At 37.7% G+C, this 21,592-nt stretch overlaps 1 protein-coding gene across 3 annotated transcripts in view; it reads right to left on the minus strand.

Moving 5' to 3' along the window:
- LOC110453087 (microtubule-associated protein 1B-like) overlaps positions 1-21,592 on the minus strand; it is a 58,562-nt gene that overhangs the window by 26,679 nt on the left and 10,291 nt on the right. For all 3 annotated transcript variants that reach the window (XR_002463252.1, XM_021501923.1, XM_021501922.1), the window contains exon 2: positions 570-668. Coding sequence is in view for 2 of the 3 variants with exons in the window: in XM_021501923.1 (XP_021357598.1) it covers positions 570-668 (99 nt within the window). In the remaining variant the exon portion in view is untranslated. The remainder of the gene's footprint in view (positions 1-569; positions 669-21,592) is intronic.

The following is a 21,592-nucleotide window of genomic DNA, read 5'->3' on the forward strand; positions in this document are numbered from 1 at the left end:
AATATTGCTTTCTTGTTATGTTGTATGGAATAGAACCAGTCTGTGTATGTGCCTTCTGTTGTGTCCTCAGCTTAATACTACTGATATTTACTGTATCAGTGTATTTCTGAACCATTTCTTTTTAAATAGTTCAACCGTACACAACTACCAGCGGCAACAGCTGAGAGTTGTAGTTGTAATATTGATGCTAAGCTTCTAAGATATGAACACTGTCAAGTAGTTTCTCATTTTAGTGACAATCAATACTTATATTGACTTCATCTGTGAATATGACAATGTGTGATGTGAATTCCTTCTGAGACAAACAATCAGTGTAGCTTTACGATAGAAAACGGAATTAACTTTATCAAAGCTATTAGCTGCACTGCTTAAGAGGCTTAGAAAGGATTTACTCTCAAGTAACAACATCTAATGTGCCTACTCTACTAAATCAGACATTCTTATACAGTCTTATACGGTAAAAAGGTTAACAAGGAATATAATCAGGCATGTAAAACACTTAAGAGACTATGATAATAACAAGCATCCCAATGATCCTGATTGCCATTATTGTGAAGGAGATTATTTACCATTGGGTCCTTCCTCGCCCATTGAGGCTCGGTTTGCAATCCTCGCCAACTCATCGTTAATGTCAATCCCCGTCTGTTCTTCATCCCAACAACGGAATCCTGCAAATAAAACAATATGGCGATCAATAACACAAACAAGACAGTTCCTGAACATAAAAGTTAATTCCAACAACTTATAACATTACAGTTTCTGTATGTGTTTCTGTACATTCTACATACTCTTTGTAATCTTGACATTTCTCCAAGCAATAAGTCCATTGAGCCCATATTCTAATATTTTACAAAAAATGTTACAATATTTAGCAGGAAAGAGAACAGTGTGCTTCCAACGGGGCTTCAACTAGCGAACTCCAGCTTCCTAGTCCAACGCTCACTGATTGAGCTAAAGAGAACATTCCTCTTACACAAAGCTGGAAGATGACTGACTCAATGTACAATTAAATCCTGGTACAAATACATGTATTTTAATCAATAGTATAACCTCGAACCTTTCAATTAAGTAATGCATGCATCTTGCGGTAAAATCTGTCTTAGTAATTTATGGCCACTTTTTATAACATTATTTTAACACTTGTGATTCATTGATAGCAAATTGATGATTGAGATGTTACTTATGTTTCTTTGAACAGGTGTACCTTAAATCTTACCAGTATGCTGATATAGGATATAACTGATTTAAATCAGAGTTATGATCATAAATGATACTGTTAACTTTCTCTTAAACATCTTCAGATTAAACATCAAAGTCATGCAGATTTATGGCAACTTAGTTGGTCTGTAATATTTGATACAGAAATCTAAGCTATACTTATGAATGGAAAGGAATATCTGAGTCTGAGTTTTAAATCCTAGATGAATGGAATGTTTTGAATGACTTTGACATAGACGTTTTCATCAATGGAAGGAGGCTCTATTCATACCCAGGTAAGTATTCAGTGTGGACCAAATGTAGATATACGGTAAACCTTTGGTCAGTTCGAACAAAATTAAATAAATATTGTCAATCCTGTTAAAATCACACGCAATTATAGCGGCTAAAACAAAGAGTAGTTAAAATGATCAAAGCCGACATCGGCAAAAATCACGGCAAACAGTCAAGTCATTGATACGGAACAACGACGGCCTTATAATTATTGCGATATATATATATATGCAAATCTGGAGATAAATAATGGTATATATATCTTTTTTATATTTATTTACATATTGGTTATCAATTATTAAGTTCAATTTCAAAACAGAGACAAGTATGTAGGCCGCAAAGCAGTAGACGTTTTCTCGAGTAATGAAGAAAGTTCATTTGTACTGATCAGAATGCGGAGGGTGGATTTAAACTGCAATTACGAATTAATAGTTCGATCGACCACCTGGTCAGATATTTTTGCTTTGGTACATGTATATGTTATACCAATTAAGTTATAAATAAGTGATCGGTGGCCAGGTCGCGATTATATAATCAAATTGCAATCACAGTAATATCATGACAATACACACGTCTGTCAGCGATGTGACGGTAACATTCCACGCTCCGTGTACTGTTAGGATGTTATACATGGTCAGGGCCTAAAGATGTTTGACTGACGTGTGCACATGTCAACAAGAAAGAAACTCAATTATTGGTGACATGTGGCTTATTTATGTACAAATTGTCCTACATTGATGACAACAATGGTCGCACATGAGTACTACCTCTTACTCAGTAGTTAAAAGCTGTTGATGCGCCAATAGATTAAGTTTAAGTGAGTTTTGTGAGGCTATCATTGCATCGCCGATAGCCAACCTCGATCAATAATTATGTAAATTCAGTAATCAAGTTGTGTGTTCCAACAATCCGAAACGTGTGTAGGCAGGGTTCGAACTATCACTAGACAGAAAAGAATTATTTTTATTGTTCAAAAAGTGTGTTTGAACTATCCACCTATTCGAACTGACCTGAGGTTTACCGTACCTATAGCTGTCTTCAGGTGTTTAAGATAGATTCACACAAGTTGTTGACACAAGTGAATATTTGATACGCAATGTCATATACTCCAGTTGGTCTATCTTTCACGTTTTTCAAATGAGATGTCCAAAATGAGGTTAACTTGCATTACAGGTGTAAAAGCAGGTATAGGACACTGGGAGACAAATGACTGATCTGTTCTAGTGTTGTGGGTAATTTTATTTCGCTATGGACCGTAGTCTGGCATGTGAGGCATACAGACTTATTCTTATGTGTACCATACAATAATATTTTCCAATATTTTGTACAAATTGTTTTCTTGGACACAGACAAGTGCTAGGGGGGACTAAACCATTGTTTTCTTGGCGACAGACGAGTGTAAGGGGGGACTGAACCATTGTTTTCTTGGCGACAGATGAGTGTTAGGGGGGACTGAACCATTGTTTTCTTGGCGACAGACGAGTGTAAGGGGGGACTAAAACATTGTTTTCTTGGCGCCAGATGAGTGTAAGGGGGGACTGAACCATTGTTTTCTGGGCGACAGACGAGTGTAAGGGGAGACTAAACCATTGTTTTCTTGGCGACAGGCGAGTGTAAGGGGGGACTGAACCATTGTTTTCTGGGCGACAGACGAGTGTAAGGGGGGGCTAAACCATTGTTTTCTTGGCGACGGACGAGTGTAAGGGGGGACTTAACCATTGTTTTCTTGGCGCCGTCGAGTGTAAGGGGGGACTGAACCATTGTTTTCTGGGCGACAGACGAGTGTAAGGGGGGACTGAACCATTGTTTTCTTGGCGACAGACGAGTGTTAGGGGGGACTGCACCAGAGTCATAGTAACTGAGGCATTAACCAATCAGACAGCTCTATTAGATTGATATGTTCCAACCACTGTGTAAAGTTCTGCCTGATATACCAGCCAGAGTCCCAAAATTAAATTACTCTAGGTCATATCGAAGGAAAAGTGTTGAAATTCAACGGCTTCAAGTTTTGTGTCTGCCATGATTTCGATCCCAGCTGATCAATAAAGATGTCGCTTTGCTGCTTAATTTTGTGACCACGTATATATACAGTGTGCCACATTTCCGGTAATATTCCTGTATTTCTGTGATAATCGATTGCGAACAGGACTTCATCTAGAGCACTTGGAAGCTTTCATTACATAGGAAGTTCCGATGTTATTATACACCAATCCTCCGTCATACTTGATTACCAAATACACTGTATATTTATGGGTTCTCTCACCACAGCCAATAAAGGAAGGGCACCAATCGAAACAAAACATCGTCATAAATCTCACTTCAATTCTGTACTGCACAACACTAAAGCGCTATTCATTAGCTTTCACTTTTACTGTTACTGGTGACTGCCTAATACATACCAAATACTGTAGAGTGAGGTGGGGAGAGTGTTACTATACTGTAGAGAGAGGAGGGGAGAGGGTTACTATACTGTAGAGAGAGGGGGGGAGAGTGTTACTATACTGTAGAAAGAGGTGGGGAGAGTGTTACTATACTGTAGAAAGAGGTGGGGAGAGTGTTACTATACTGTAGAGTGAGGTGGGGAAAGTGTTACTATACTGTAGAGAGAGGTGAGGAGAGTGTTACTATACTGTAGAGTGAGGTGGGGAAAGTGTTACTATACTGTAGAGAGAGGTTGTGAGAGTGTTACTATACTGTAGAGAGAGGTGGGGAGAATGTTACTATACTGTAGAGAGAGGTGGGGAGAATGTTACTATACTGTAGAGAGAGGTGGGGAGAGTGTTATTCTACTGTAGAGAGAGGTGGGGAGAGTGTTACTTTACTGTAGAGAGAGGTGGGGAGAGTGTTACTTTACTGTAGAGAGAGGTGGGGAGAGTGTTACTTTACTGTAGAGAGAGGTGGGGAGAGTGTTACTTTACTGTAGAGAGAGGTGGGGAGAGTGTTACTCTACTGTAGAGAGAGGTGGGGAGAGGGTTACTATACTGTAGAGAGAGGTGGGGGGAGGGTTACTATACTGTAGAGAGAGGTGGGGGGAGGGTTACTATACTGTAGAGAGAGGGGGGGAGAGTGTTACTATACTGTAGAAAGAGGTGGGGAGAGTGTTACTATACTGTAGAAAGAGGTGGGGGGAGGGTTACTATACTGTAGAGAGAGGTGGGGAGATTGTTACTATACTGTAGAGAGAGGTGGGGAGGTTGTTACTATACTGTAGAGAGAGGTGGGGAGGTTGTTACTATACTGTAGAGAGAGGTGGGGAGGTTGTTACTATACTGTAGAGAGAGGTGGGGAGGTTGTTACTATACTGTAGAGAGAGGTGGGGAGGTTGTTACTATACTGTAGAGAGAGGTGGGGAGAGTATTACTATACTGTAGAGAGAGGTGGGGAGAGTGTTCCTATACTGTAGAGAGAGGTGGGGAGAGTGTTATTCTACTGTAGAGAGAGGTGGGGAGAGTGTTACTCTACTGTAGAGAGAGGTGGGGAGAGTATTACTATACTGTAGAGAGAGGTGGGGAGAGTGTTCCTATACTGTAGAGAGAGGTGGGGAGAGTGTTCCTATACTGTAGAGAGAGGTGGGGAGAGTGTTATTCTACTGTAGAGAGAGGTGGGGAGAGTGTTACTATACTGTAGAGAGAGGTGGGGAGAGTGTTACTATACTGTAATAGTTGATTACATGTGTCACGATACCAACAGTACAATACCCATGTCAGTAACTAGTTCTTAATTACTGAGTATAAGTTAATTATGTATTACCTTATATGTATGTAATGCACTAATTATATATAATATTTCATGTGAAGGAAAAAACTGATGTAGTGAATTAAGCTTTTTGAGGATAGAAACATTAAGCAAGAATAAGTCTAAGAATTTTGTTAACATTAACAAAAGCCGGGCATATGACCATATATCTACCTTACAGTCTTTCTCATGAACAGATGCATTGAACATGATCTTTTACCAATCTTTACAGTCTATGAACAGAAGTATGGACATTGAATATGACCTTTTACCAATCTTTATATTCTATGAACAGAAGTATGGACATTGAACATGATCTTTTACCAATCTTTACAGTCTATGAACAGAAGTATGGACATTGAACATGACCTTTTACCAATCTTTACAGTCTATGAACAGAAGTATGGGCATTGAACATTATTTTATATCCTGTGACTGTGAATGTCTTTATACCAATCTTTACAGTCTATGAACAGAAGTATGGACATTGAACATTATTTTATATCCTGTGAATGTGAATGTCTTTATACCAATCTTCACAGTCAATGAACAGAAGTATGGATATTGAACATTATTTTATATCCTGTGACTGTCGATGTCTTTATACCAATCTTCACAGTCAATGAACAGAACATTGACATATATGTGACAGAGACATACCCGGTATGTGACAGAGACATACCCGGTATGTGACAGAGACATACCCGGTATGTGACAGAGACATACCCGGTATGTGACAGAGACATACCCGGTATGTGACAGAGACATACCCGGTATGTGACAGAGACATACCCGGTATGTGACAGAGACATACCCGGTATGTGACAGAGACATACCCGGTATGTGACAGAGACATACCCGGTATGTGACAGAGACATACCCGGTATGTGACAGAGACATACCCGGTATGTGACAGAGACATACTGACTATCAACAGTATGATAATGGACACTAAGGAAGTGCATACTGACTAACAAGACAAACTTTACAACGCTTTGGTGTTTACTAAACCTGTTTGTTATAGATTGTCAGTGACAGCCATGACAACCTTTCTATCTGCACTATGACTCACGGTAAACAAACCCTCTCTGGCTATTATATCATCAGACATTCTCATTGTAGACATTCACAAGATTTCCCCATAACTGGAAGAGAACCTTGTCCACTTTTCTTTAGCAGGAAATCAGAGTAAACTTAAACATTAAATCTGTAGTGTTTCCCATTCATATATAAGTACAGATATGTTTCATTATAGATGTATGGTCCTTATTTGATACAGCTAAGTGGAGAGGGAGGGTTATGTTGAGGGCTTCACCCTGTGAGTAATATGTAGGTTAAGTTATAACTACTCCGACACATGAAAACAGGCTTAGGAAGACCAGAAATAATATCACGCAAATTCCTATCAGTTATCAAAGTAAGGAGGATATTTATTACTCCTATTGGCTCATGCCAACAGTTAATTTTTTGGATTATTTCAGTGTGAAACAGGAGATTTGTATTTGTGAACAAAAAGTGGTCTCCCTTATCAGCTAAATATTTGCTTTGTACTTATATGACCTTTAACATAGAGCTGGAAGTCATGGTAGCCTAAATATACTACAATGCACACCTTTTGTGGTTGATGAAGTTATCCCTCAAGTTTCGTAAAAACATCTTCCCTCGTTGAAATGATCGGCACAGACAAATTTTAACAGAAAGAATTGTGCTAACCTTTGACCTTAGATGTACTGTGCACATTCTTTGGCTGGTGCAGGTTTGTTTCAGATTTCATCAAAATATCTTTAGCATTTCAAAAGTTATGGCCTAGACATTATTTGAGTGAATTTTTCTTTGCAATAATCTGACCTATGACCTCCAAGTGAAGGCCACATGTACAGTAATCTATTTATAGTGCACAACTCTAGAGGTTTGCAGGTATACTCAAATACTAGGAAAAGAACCATAGCTACTAAACATATCCCTTTATTCTAAAGTTAGACAATACCATTAGGAAACATGACATCACAATACTTTTCCCACATCGCACCTGCATTACGACCACAAGTCTTACATCAAATTTTCTCCTGATCAGAGAAGCAAAGTTACGAGTCAGTCACCAAGAAATTGTAGTATTTCAGTGATAAATGGGATATGGGACAAACTAGACATCCAGCCTGAGATTATGATTTAAATATATAAACTCATGCACTGATAATATATTATATCTGAAAACAAACTCAATGTCACGTTCATAAATCTTAATCAACCATCAAAATGTGGATACCCTGCATATATATATAGACTGTATCGCACTTATGAGAGTATACAGTGATGCATGCTTGACACCTTCATTGTATAGGCAAAGTTGTGAGTCAAGTGGATTAATGGGACATTTCTATAGAGAGTACAGTGAGGCAACTGGACCAGGAATCTCCATTGTTTACAAAAGGAATGGCTGGCGTTATTTTTACTTTTCGTAGAAACCTGTACATTTGGTTTCTTGGTTAATAACTACATCACTAAATACAACTGTACATCAGGATTGAAATAACTCTGACCTTGTCATACAGTCTTGTAATACAAGCTGACCTACTTCACAGATGCTGAATATTCATATAAAGCATCAACGAAGTTGTAAAGTCCCATTATTTCACGTTATGACATCATTTTAGGTCCCCAACTTGACCAGAAATGGAATGGTGACGCATTTATTTCAAGACTAATTGAAAGATTTATCCATATACTGTACTTAAACTTCAGTAGTCAATGTCTGCAAAACTCATTCCTTAAATAAATACAATTTTACCTAGCTCTCCATATAACTTGCTTATTCAGCATGATAATTCATATTGACCCCAGCCTTTTGACCACAAATTTTAATTTAAGACCTGTCAAACCGAGTGTTTTAGCATAAACTGTAGAAGATCCCAGCACCGACATGATAATAACAGCCATTACGTTACATTACATATCTCGCTACCAGAGAGCTAAATTTAAGCAAAGGAATGAAAAAAAAAAGTTTACACCATGACGTTCAGGACTCCTTTGAAAGGCTTTGTTTGTATACTGATTGAATTCTGAAGGCAACTGCCACAATCCACTCTCAACCTGACAGCTCTGCCAGAGAGAAACATCTTTAAAACTGTTTTATTTGCATTTAAAGGGAAATCCAGCTACAGAGAGAGTATTAGACATCGAGGAATGAAGCTACAGAAGGAAATACAGATATCCAGGAATCCATTCTACGTATTAATGGTGGAGCATCAGATCCGCTGTCATTGATTGATGGTCCCACAGAACTCTAACCTTTACCAATCACATCATACATAGGAAGCAGTATACTATTTTATGACAAGCATTGCATGTGGTCGTTTGATCCATCGCTATGTAATCCTACGCATTAATGCACATGTCATGTGAGGAATATACTCTCCTAATAAAGGCTCTGAATGATATTCATGTAAATTTACAAAAAAACTTAATGACTACTTTAGGGGATTTTCCTTCCGAATGAATATTCCTATCATCAGACACAGTAGAGCTCTGCTGGTTGAGATATCGGTCATCATAGTTCTACATTTTATGGCTAGGCCTATACTGTAGACCAGACAGGCAGTATGACTAATCCAACTATATAATGTGGTCTCAATATGTTACCAACATTGCACTAGTTACTCTCACCGGAGTTCCAAGTCTGCAGTAATTCTGTTTTCCATGCAAATGCAGACATTATAAAACTGCAGCAGTATCTATATAAATATGTATGGAGTTTCCCAGAGTCGGAAGGTAAATGACCACACATCACCTTGTCTGAATTATAATACAGGCTGGCCTTAATGCCAACTTTCACCTTTTTGTTTATTGATACAGACAAGGGAATGTGCCTCAGAGTTTACATGATGAATACAACATAATATAAACAAAATAGCAGACAGAGTTGCTAGTACTCCTATTTAAACATATGTATGTGCGAGTGCGTTTGTGCAGGCATGTGCATGCCTGCGTGTACATGATTACCAGTATGTAAAGGTCTAGCCCTAGTTTGTGACAAGCTATCTAAAAGACGGTCCCATAGTTTCTCTGATATGTTTAACTCATTCACCCCTGAAGTTTTATAATGAACTATTCCAACCTTTGAATTGGAAGGGTTCAAATGTGTCTTCACGGGTGAATGAGTTTACATGCTATTCCATTGTTTTTATTAGGACTAAGCTTTCCAGTTTATTGACACAGTAAGTGTGATGTGTTACATAGTGTGTTATCCTACACTTTGTTGCAACCAATTCACCCCTAAAGTTGCATTTGAACCTTACCAAAGCAAAGACTGGACAAGTCCAATTTAAATATGTAGGAGTGAATGAGTTAATGTTCTGTCCAGTAGTTTGTATGAAGTGTGTTATCCCCCAGAGTTTAACTGTGTGATGCACTATCCAATAGCATGTGATAGGGCTAGCTCATTGAGCGTTTATATGTGATTAAGTTTATATATGCTAATCTATACAAAACACATTTGCATTTTAAACCTGTCAGGAAGTTAAACTTGAGCCTGAAGATTGGAAAAGACTTTTCATGATTTATGAATTGGCAGCAGTTTAAACCATAATTTTTTATCTCGTTAGCCTGTCACTTCTAATGTCTATATAATTAAGTCAAAGATAAGCTAGCCTGTACTGTACCTGACCAACACTTCAGTTTAAGCCCTGGTTGGCCATTACACCACTTCTGTAGCAATAGTTACCCTGGACATATAATTGGGATACCGACTATGAGGATATAAACCCAATCAAGCCGAGTACATCCTCAAGTTAACATTACGCAGCAGTAAAGTTTATATAGTGGCGTTGATACATTATGTAATCACTTATACCACACAGACAAGTACAATCAATCATGGTAAGTGTTTTCCCTGTTATATAATTAATTTATATATTGTAAGTGACATCTAACAGACCAGCAGAAATAACATTCTGCCTATGATTCATTATCGGCAAGTTGATTTAGCCTTTTCTAACTAATGCAATTACCGGTAGCCGTTTCTCAGAAACAACATTTAGTATTTCTTACCAAACTACTTATCCTTTTCTCAGAAACAGCATTTTCATTTTCTAAACATATACCAGTATATCTTGACACCATATATATTATATACGTCTCGTTACAGTGGATATGCTGCACATCACGATATAATTATAGTCATAGCATTAGCTACTGTGGATATTTTCTAGAATTCCTGCGTTAAATTGCTACATAAATTTACTTGATTGTCTATTCTATTCCTCGGAAAAAAAACTAATTCAACCTACCCATTCCTTTTTGCAAAACTATGGATTAAATCTAAATATAGTGAGAATACAGAGAATAAATGTTATTCTTGGGTTTCTCACATCTTGACATTTAAAGTACAGTCTGTCCTCATGTACAACATCCCAATGGGCACCTTACTGATAGTTCAAATATAGGTAACATGTTCATTAGCTTATTATATCAAGTCCTCATTAGACGCCAGCATTACTACTACTGAATAGTGTGTTCTGGGCCTGATTGTTCAAAGCTTGGTTAGCTTAACGAGTCATTGACACAACTTTTCAAATTGTGAATTTTGAGAACTACCTTCAAATATTTTTAAAACATGACTCAGTGTATGACTTAGTTAACGAGGCATAGTACAATGGGGACCAGACATACAATCTAATGATTGCATGTTGCTGACTCAGGCCGAGTTTTATCACACACTAATAAGCTAATGATTAATCAATAAGTTCAAAGTTCATGTAAGCCAGACGAAGGCAAGGCTACAGTTGTATTAGATTTGTTTGTAATCACTCTGATACAACCACCATGAGACATGAACGTCTGGACGGGGACGTATTGATTTTCTGTATACACTTGGGACGGCCAGCTGGTCAACATAAGGCCAGCGTCTCCTTACAGGGTGTCCAATCCATTACAACAATTACACTCAACAAGGATCACTTGGTCGTCCTAATAATAGTCTACCCTCCAAACCGTACATAATCATCCCTGTCCTGTTGTTTAGCAGAAGCAATGTAACTGATAACTGTCCTCATTCAAAATTAAATTTGTACGGTTATTACAAATAAGCCTAAGGACGACTGAGAACAATGTTCTCCAATGTTAGAGTTCAGTGTTTAATAATTGATTATCAGATTGGCAAGGTAACTTTGTTACCCTGTATAATTGACATACACAACATGTACCAGTAAGTACTGATCAGGTATATATTGTATCACCGTTTGTCCTCCGGACATCCATATGTACCTGTATTGATCACCAGCAGGGGCACACATTGGTCAAGCCCTGGCTAGGGATTAGAAGGTGAGACTATAAAATGTGTACAGATGCAGACTTGGACTTGGACTCACTTATGTAGAACTGTACATGACACAGCAACAAATCAATTTCAGGTCAAATTCTCAGAATTCCTAGATCATTGAGTCAGATGGTGAAGTAATGATCCAGCTTAAGGCTGAAAATGTGCCCCAACATCTTATTTACCTATAGTAGCCAGGTGACACCTTATATTTACCTGTATTTCATGGCCAGGTATGCCAGGTTAAGACAAGTGGGAAGGGCTGTAACATTGTAGAGTCAAATGTCAACGGAGCAAAAACATCAATCTGACTTTATTTAGGTCAGTTCTACTGGGACGTGAGAAATAAACTTTATTTTCTAACAATGCAATATCAAATACAGATACTTACCAAATTACTTACATAATGCAGATTTTGAAAGAACTGGAATTGTCATGACTTTGACACAGTTTTCTTATTACATAACTAGCCAAAGGTCAAACAACTGACCTTCGGTATGATCATCCAACCACAAACACCCTCAATTCATTAACTTACAAAAATCTACCATACAACTCGAGCCATACCCTTTTCAAGCATGAAATGAATAATGACCTTCCTGAAATAAGAAGGTCACATTGACCGGATTCTGAAATTGAGTTGAGCTGGAGTAGGATACTTGCACTGTAGTTATGTATACAGCCATCTTCCTGAGTGGAGTAGTAAAACTACACCAGACCTTCAGACATGTAAATGTAATCTGATCATCATGTGCTACTCATTATATTCTGTTAATGTAGTTCAACTTGTTCAAAGGATACACTATCAACTCCTAATGATTTCAGCAGTTAAAGGGGCTCTGTAGGCTAATAAATGTAATGGTGATAATACATCACACTGATAATCTCATCAACAGTGGAATGTTGAATCCTGGCATAAAATTAACCAACTTATTTCCCCTTTACATATAAAAACTGTAAACTGGCTATGTATGTGTAAAAAGAACAGTATATGGTGCTAACCCAAAGGGTAGGTAGAAACAGTTTATGGTGCTAATCGAAATGTTTGGTAGAAACAGTATATGGTGCTAATCCAAAGGGTAGGTAGAAACAGTATATGGTGCTAATTCAAAGGGTAGGTAGAAACAGTATATGGTGCTAATTCAAAGGGTAGATAGAAACAGTATATGGTGCTAGCCCAAATGGTAGGTAGCAACAGTATTTTGTGCTAACCCAAAGGTTTAGTAGAAACAGTATATGGTGCTAACCCAAAGGGTATGCAGAAACAGTATATGGTGCTCACCCAAAGGGTAGGTAGAAACAGTACATGGTGCTAGCCCAAATGGTAGGTAGCAACAGTACATGGTGCTAGCCCAAATGGTAGGTAGCAACAGTATATGCTGCTAACCCAAAGGGTATGCAGAAACAGTATATGGTGCTAACCAAAAGGGTAGGTAGAAACAGTACATGGTGCTAGCCCAAATGGTAGGTAGCAACAGGATTTTGTGCTAACCCAAGGGTTTAGTAGAAACAGTATATGCATGGGGCTAACCCAAAGTGTAGGTAGAAACAGTATTTTGTGCTACCCCAAAGGTTTAGTAGAAGCAGTATATGGTGCTAACCCCAAGGGTAGGCAGAAACAGAATATGGTGCTAACCCAAAGAGTAGGTAGAAACAGTATATGGGGCTAATTCAAAGGGTAGATAGAAACAGTATATGGTACTAACCCAGAGGGTAGGTAGCAACAGTACATGGTGCTAGCCCAAATGGTAGGTAGCAACAGGATTTTGTGCTAACCCAAAAGGGCAGGGAGAAACAGTATATGGTACTAACCCAAAGGGTAGGGAGAAACAGTATATGGTGCTAACCCAAAGGGTAGGTAGAGAGGCTGTTATCCCAGTGGTGAGTGTAGATATCCTTGTTCAATTTGGCATTATAAAGGGGTTTGGCGATAAATTAAGAGAAATGTGTAAAGGAATTCTTAAGAAAAGGAGGAAAAGAGATATTGAAATATGTTGGCGATAAACGAGGTAAAAGTTAGTCCTGTGGTACAAGAGTAGCTAGCTATAGCCAGCTAGTGGTACATAAGGATTTAGCTTAGTGGTACATAGGGATTTAGCTTAGTGGTACATAGGGATTTAGCTTAGTGGAACATAGGGATTGAGCTTAGTGGAACAAGGGGAGTTAGTCCAGTGGTACATAGGTAGTAAGCTCAGTGTGGTACAAGCGTAGCTAGTCCAGTGGTACATTGGGAGAAAGCTCAGTGTGGTACAAGTGTAGTTAGTCTAGTGGTACATTGGTAGTAAGCTCAGGGTGGTACAAGGGTAGTTAATCCAGTGGAACATTAATAGTAATTATAAGCTCAGGGGAACACAGGGAGCTAGCCCGGTGTGGTACAAGGGTAGCTAGTCCAGTGGTACATTGGGAGAAAGCTCAGTGTGGTACAAGGGTAGTTAGTCCAGTGGTACATTGGTAGTTATAAGCTCAGTGTGGTACCAGGGTAGCTAGTCCAGTGGTACATTGGTAGTAAGCTCAGTGTGGTACAAGGGTAGTTAATCCAGTGGTACATTAATAGTAATTATAAGCTCAGGGGAACACAGGGAGCTAGCCCGGTGTGGTACAAGGGTAGTTAGTACAGTGGTACAACAAGACTTAATCCAGTGTGGTTCAAGGATACAAATATCTAGCCCAAAGGTACAAGGGTACATGTATCTAGCCTAAACATATGTGGTATATATGACAACTGTAGAAAGTGCGCCTGACCTAGTCCAAAATGTGTCCCCAATTAGCTGGTGTAATTAAGTTTGGAACATTCTAATGAAGCATGACAACTCAAACACTTTAACCTAAACAGTGTAGCTCTCAGGTGTTCCTCCCGTCTGACTCCGGAGAAAGAATCTGAGAATGGATTGCTGGCAGACATCATTCCTGGGCATACACATCTGAGCGAGTAACACCAGGTCAAAGTTGTCTACAGTACTTTTAGAAATAAACTCATACCTTTCTGATTACACTTCATTTCTTTGTAAAACAAACAGCCAAATCTAGTCCATTTCTTGACTACAGCAGATAGGATTATTGATAAAGATATTAACTTTATAAACATTTATGAATCCAAGTTTCACTGTTTTATCTATATATACAAATTTGTAACTGACAATCTTTCTACATAGAAATTATTTTGTTTTTAATAATCTCTAGATTATATTAAAATATATTTATTTCTGATAGATACAGACTCTTTATCCATATATACAAATCCTATATTGATAATCTCTTTATATAGAAGTTTCTATTTGATAATTTCTCTCTATATATACAAATCTTTATTGATAATCTTTTTATATAGAAGTTTCTATTTGATAATTTCTCTTCTCTCTATATATACAAATCCTTATTGATAATCTTTTTATATAGAAGCTTCTATTTGATAATTTCTCTCTATATATACAAATCCTTATTGATAATCTTTTTATGAAGATAAAGTTCACTCTCTGTATATACAAAGCTGATCAACAATCTCTTTAAATAACAAATCTGTGATTGATAATATGTTTATCTATTGACTATACATACAAACAATCCTGCTTGATGATCTATTTATCTTATGTATATAAATTATATTAATCGCTGATAACTTTTATATACAAAACTGATAGGTAATATCATTATATATACAAATTCCTGTTTGACAATACCTTTCTATCAGTTTTTGGTTGATAATCTCTTGATGTACCGGGTATCATTGTTTATCCCTTTATACAAGTTAAGTAATGGATGTCTATGCCAAGTATCAAACAGTCACTGTTTACATGTACACAGTGTTATTTTGTAGCATTTCCAGGAGATGATGCAATCGTTACAATTTCTCTCCACGGTTTTGGCTGCAGACATCCGACATAACAAGAACACGTGGTGCTGCCTGGATAGCTACACGCTAGAAATCATCAAACGTAGGATCACCTGATCGCATTTAAATATTTTTTCTCAAAAAAACAATTTCTGGTGCACCAAGATCCCCCCTCCCCAACCCTGGTCCTGGCATGCAAGCACCATTGCAATACCATGAGTAGGAATTCAGGCTTCCAAGCTTACACTGATAACCCAGACATTTCTGAGCTGATAAGCGTGTTTATCTACATCCAGATTCAAGCTCCCAAAATCATCACAATGCAAATATTCAATATAAAGATAATTTGGAATGCAATGACTTTACAAAGAATATGTATTTAAATCCCTTTCCTATAAAATAATATTTATTCATTGACATATATCATGAAGTATAAATGCTATCAAGTACATTTTGGATTTGAAAAAAAAAACTGAAATGAAAAGAAGGTTGCTGTACTTATAGTTCATGTGATCTTGTTCATCAAAACTCTTGCTGTAAATGGACACCATTGTTTTTGTGAGGAAAGTTGTCCATACAGATGGATGAATTTCCATAAAATGGCTAGGTTTGTCATCGTCAGATTATATCTAGTAGCTGTCAGGTGTAAAACAACCAGATAACGTCCACACAAAACAGGACGTTTGCATCACTACTTAACCTGTCTGACAAGAAACAAAGACATGGGGGGTGAGAACTTGTTTGAACAAGGACTATATATTGTACAAGGGCTATATATATATTGTCTAATAAATGATGGTGAACTGTGACGGTGTCAGAAGTGACGTTGACCTTACATGAATGTGACTACATTGTGAATCAACTCTACACTGTCAATTCTATCATGGCGATATTCTAGTGTTAATTGCCACCTTAATCGTTAAGACAATGACCTGAAATAAGATCAACACAGAGGTTCAGATCATAACTTGTAAGTTGTCTAAGTGTGTTTAAAGAAAATCAATAAAATGATGAACTAATGATGTAATCTATTGACATTTGAATCGTAATTATTCCCAAAATTGATGGATTTCATCACACACACTTCACACTGAATTGCGATTCTGTCAGACATTGATGGACTCCAATCCAGACAAATATTAGACGATGGTTAACCGCTCTCGCTCTCGATCAGCATTGCTACTCAAACGGTCCACACTGGATCCATATTGTCAGGAATGGGTGTCGGATCTGACAGTTGGTCACTGATATGTGAGAGTGATATGGTTGTGTAAAGGGTATGAGATTGGCCATTTCTCCCCCAGACACTCTTCCCTGTGGCCTGATCTATTGATACTCTGGAGCCTGGTTAGTCTTCCCTGTGGCCTGCTGTATTGATTCTCTGAAGCCTGGTTAGTCTTCCCTGTTGCCTAATCTATTGATACTCTGGAGCCTGGTTAGTCTTCCCTGTGGCCTGGTCTATTGATACTCTGAAGCCTGGTTAGTCTTCGCTGTGGCCTGATCTATTGATACTCTGAAGCCTGGTTAGTCTTCCCTGTGGCCTGATCTATTGATACTCTGAAGCCTGGTAGACTTCCCTGTGGCCTGATCTATTGATACTCTGAAGCCTGGTTAGTCTTCCCTGTGGCCTAATCTATTGATACTCTGGAGCCTGGTTTGTCTTCCCTGTGGCCTGATCTATTGATACTCTGGAGCCTGGTTAGTCTTCCCTGTGGCCTGATCTATTGATACTCTGAAGCCTGGTTAGTCTTCCCTGTGGCCTGATCTATTGATACTCTGAAGCCTGGTTAGTCTTCCCTGTGGCCTGATCTATTGATACTCTGAAGCCTGGTTAGTCTGTGTAGGAAGACACCAATTAGGATAGTATTACAACAGTAATTAGTCTCTGCGAGCCTCCTTAATCAGATTCCCTGCTTATCCTTACATTTACTCAGTCCCAGGCTACAGAAGGTTGGTGATTCAAATACTCCAAAATCATAAATTGTAGAATTAAGAAGCTGTAAAAAGATTGTTCTGATAAAATTGATATTAAATACACCTATATCCCAATAACGTTATTTTGTGACACTTTGATCCTATCAATATCATCTGTATTATCATCCTAACTTGAAATGATAAAGTAAAAAAAAATGTTTTTTTACAATAAAAAGGAAACAAGGATACAAAAAGTAAGAGCAAAAAAGCGAAAAAATTCACAGACTTCTTTTTTCAAATTAAATATTTAAAGTCTTTTTATTTAGTTGCTTTGCACTCTTAACACTTTTAATTTTTAATCCAGTTTGAGAAATATTCAGTTTAGTATATATACGGCTTTATTATATACCCTTCACAACCTTCAGTAGATACAAACAATGCCCCTTTTACTGTCTGGACAGTGAAGAAGTGCAGATACGGAAGAATATTAAAATGGCGGATACCCAATACATCACTGTCATGTTCAATTACATCACAGTCGACAAAGTGGCACATTTTATCATCTTTACATTGTTCTCACTGGAGATGAAGTTGATATCTTCCAAATTTCAAGTGGGCCAAGATATATGATACTGCCCAGAGGGATTCCAGGAATGATACAAATCGTAATCACCAGCATCATTCTGCAAACTTGTCAGATAGCATCAGCAATTTCATTCTCACAACTTCCACCATCTAATTTGCAATAAAGTGAAAGAATATAAAATGTATTGAGTACAGTCCAGCCCGGGGTTAAAGGAAACCGACAACTCTCCATTGGAGTCCAAGAGACTCATAGAATTTCTGGAAATAATGAAATTTAACATGGTGGGACCCGCAAGTTTTAATAATACAAAATGTGGTTTACTTATTCCTGTTCTAACAACATTTTAACCACCGTTTTTTCAGTTCTAATTCAATATTGATTACTTCACTTTCTTTTTATTATGTTTTTAAATGATGCATTGTGTATACTCCATATCTGTGTATGTCTAGCATGAATTGATGAGATGAACTTATCTATAGGTGAAAATACCAGTAACTCTACTAGTTTATTTTCATTGTACCAATCAAACAGACACTTTTTATCTTATATTTAGTTAATGCCGTTACCATGGCTATCAGTGTTACAGTCATTATCGTTACCATGGCCATTAGAGTTAGAGTATTCAGCAGGTAACACGCTATCTTTTCTACTGGTTATGCTGCCAAGACCCTTTACACGAATTGTAATACCTTTATCTATTTTTTACATTCTCACAGGTAAATCTGTCAGAGTAACAATCATACTAACATTCTAATATGACTTAAACATTAACTGTCTATTATTTTCTGGTAAATGTATTTGATGTTGGTGTGTATTTTACAACCTATTAACAGCTATGGTCATTTAAGGATACCAGGTGGAGGAAAGCCGGAGCACCGGAGCACCGGGTGAAAAACCAAGGACCTGCAGCCAGGACCTGGTGACTCCCCTTTGTAGACCTCGAACCCACAATGCATAGGTGGAGGACTATAGTGATAGCAAGTTTCTGGTTTTCCGGAGGCCAGGTGTATTTCCCAATGTTTTGCCTCAGAAAATACATGAAGGCCTCTTCTGGGGACTGTTGTGAAACTAATAGACGTTTTATAAAGCGATATTCTGACCACAATTTTCCAAAAACTTATCTCCAGACACATTTTTGTTTTTTCCAATATAGTCTGTGTTCCTGTCTACACAATCAATAACAGCTGTTAATGGTCAGCCCTACTCACCTCTCATTGATTGGCTCTACCACTTCCATAAAGACGCTATGGAAACTGCAAGTGAAGTTAAGTCTGCAGGGGTATTTAGTTTTGGACTAACACACAGCTGTTTCAGGACTAACTCCCTCAGGGCAATGAATCTTTGGTATATTGATAGATGGTCACTGATATTCACTTCAAAAAACCTTTTAAATATTCAGTGATATTTGTAATAAAAAGTGACTCCATTATTCTACAGAAGCTAAAAGCCTGAATGTTTGTAATGCAGAACATTTTGGTCTAATAGGTTTTTTTCCCCTTTCCTTTCGTCAAATCCTGAAATCCAAATGTACATTCCTTCTTGTTTAACATACATAACACATTACTGGAAAAACCACATTACTGCACCAACCCAATGTTCTTCATTCATCACTGCCGTATCAGTTTGATAGTCGGCAAACATTTACATGTATTGGGTATTAATACTTTTTAAGAAGATTATCTGTTCCTTTGATAGCTGTATTTCCTGTCCAAGAAAAGTGTATATGTCTGGGTGTTTAGTTCTACACTAAAATCAATGCCACAAAGTGATGACGTTATCAAGTATAATGCTGGGCAAAACATTTGAAACAAGATGCTAACGGATTCCAACATTCCTAGCTAAACTGGTCAGGCTTACTGTTCAAGTATTGCAGAAACGTGTAGAAATGAAAATGATGAGAGATGTAGGTGTGACTTAACTTGCTGTAGGTGTGAATACAAGGAAGGTTTTAAACTACAAGATCTAATTAAAGATGAACTGTTTCTCCTGCAGACTTTAACTCATCAACATATATACAGAATTACAGATCCAAAAATAACCCAAATAACAGGAATTTGTGCAAGCATGGCAATTTTACTCTGTATCTAAATGTCAACCACCATTAAGTTAACTGTAATTTCAGATATGCCTTATTCTTCTACTAGCTCTCACCTGACACTGTTACACCGTATTGTACATGTTTAGTGGTAAAAGGGTAATCAATTATGCATCACAAGTCGACTGGAAACCTTTGAGCTCTAACAATCTGGAACTAAGATGGTGACTGACTGGCTGCTGATGTCACAGTATTAATGGCAGCACACATGCAGAACCAGGACCCTTAGTCCATCTGGGCAGACATGCACTGTTCCATCCCCACCCCACATCCCCCAAGTACAATAACAGTTAGTTTACTAGGCTCCACAACTATTGATCCAGACAATGTCACTGGTGAAACTAAAAACCAATCCAGACCAGAATTTCTATCTTTATGCTGATTACTACAAACATCTGATTGATCATGATGAAGTACATACACTCTCTAAACATTTCAATGACCCCAGAGAAATAGTCATGGTTTGTTCTTATCTTGTAATTACAATTCAGGAGTAAAATCTTAAAATAATATGATGACCTTGCTCAAGGTCAAAACAGATCAATATTGCGTTGAATAGATCAGCATATGTACAGCCATACAGACAAAGAGAAGCTGCTGACACCGACTTACGACATTTTATATCCCCCTAGACAGCAGTCATCAGCAATGTACAACAAAGAAGGATCCCATCTATCCAACCAGATTGGTTCCAAGCCAAAGTTTTGATGGTAAAAGGCTGGCAGACGTGAAATAAGAATGACATTTTGTGTAGCAGCAAGCCAGTTTAAAGATTTATAAATGGTATAAATATTATGGAAAAACATGTTCAATAATAATTGTGAAGACGCCTTCAGGCTATCATGTTACAAGCTGAGTTCAAATGTTCCAAATATATATATACTTTCAGAAAGTAATTATGATCAGAAGCTGGGATACGACACTAAAAGCAGATTCATGGTCACAGAAATTGAATGCATGCACCAATATCTTTCTTCCATCTTACCAGCGTAACAGAGCCACTAGGGATACAGGTTCCGAGCAGTTTAGGGGAAGACCATAAAACCTTTAAGTCGAGTCACAATAAAACAGGTTATGAATGACCATTCACCAGTATATCAGAAAATGGTATTGTAGCATGTGATCAGCATTTGCTATCCATTAGTGGCACAGTGCCTAAACTTCTGTGTCTGGATTATCTCCCTTGTCCATTATTTTTTATATAATTTAACTCTCACAAGTCCTCTTCCACTTACAAATACAGGACAGGTTGGCCATTGAACTCGCAGTATTCAAGGCCTCTTATGCATGCTGACAGTTTTTAAATTCACAGCCATTCAAAAGAGATTTGAGGCAAGCACATGACAGACAAGTCTTTTGTCTTTTGCAACAGATGTGAAAATCTATTAAATTATTCAGGTAACACCACAAACATGGTAAATTGACAACCTCTTTGGATTGGAACCATACAGAGTACACATCTAAAGTGTATGACAAGAATATTGTCAGTACCCCAATGTTCAGGAAATGTCCCTTTATCTGTTAAAAAACATGCGAAAGTGCTGTTGAAACCTGGAAGAATATTTTAACAAATGCCCATGAAACTTTTTACAAGAACACATAATGTGTTTAGCGTCTTATCACATAAGG

The sequence above is a fragment of the Mizuhopecten yessoensis genome, unplaced genomic scaffold (genome assembly GCF_002113885.1).
Source record: "Mizuhopecten yessoensis strain PY_sf001 unplaced genomic scaffold, ASM211388v2 scaffold7087, whole genome shotgun sequence".
NCBI classification, from domain to species: Eukaryota; Metazoa; Mollusca; class Bivalvia; order Pectinida; family Pectinidae; genus Mizuhopecten; species Mizuhopecten yessoensis.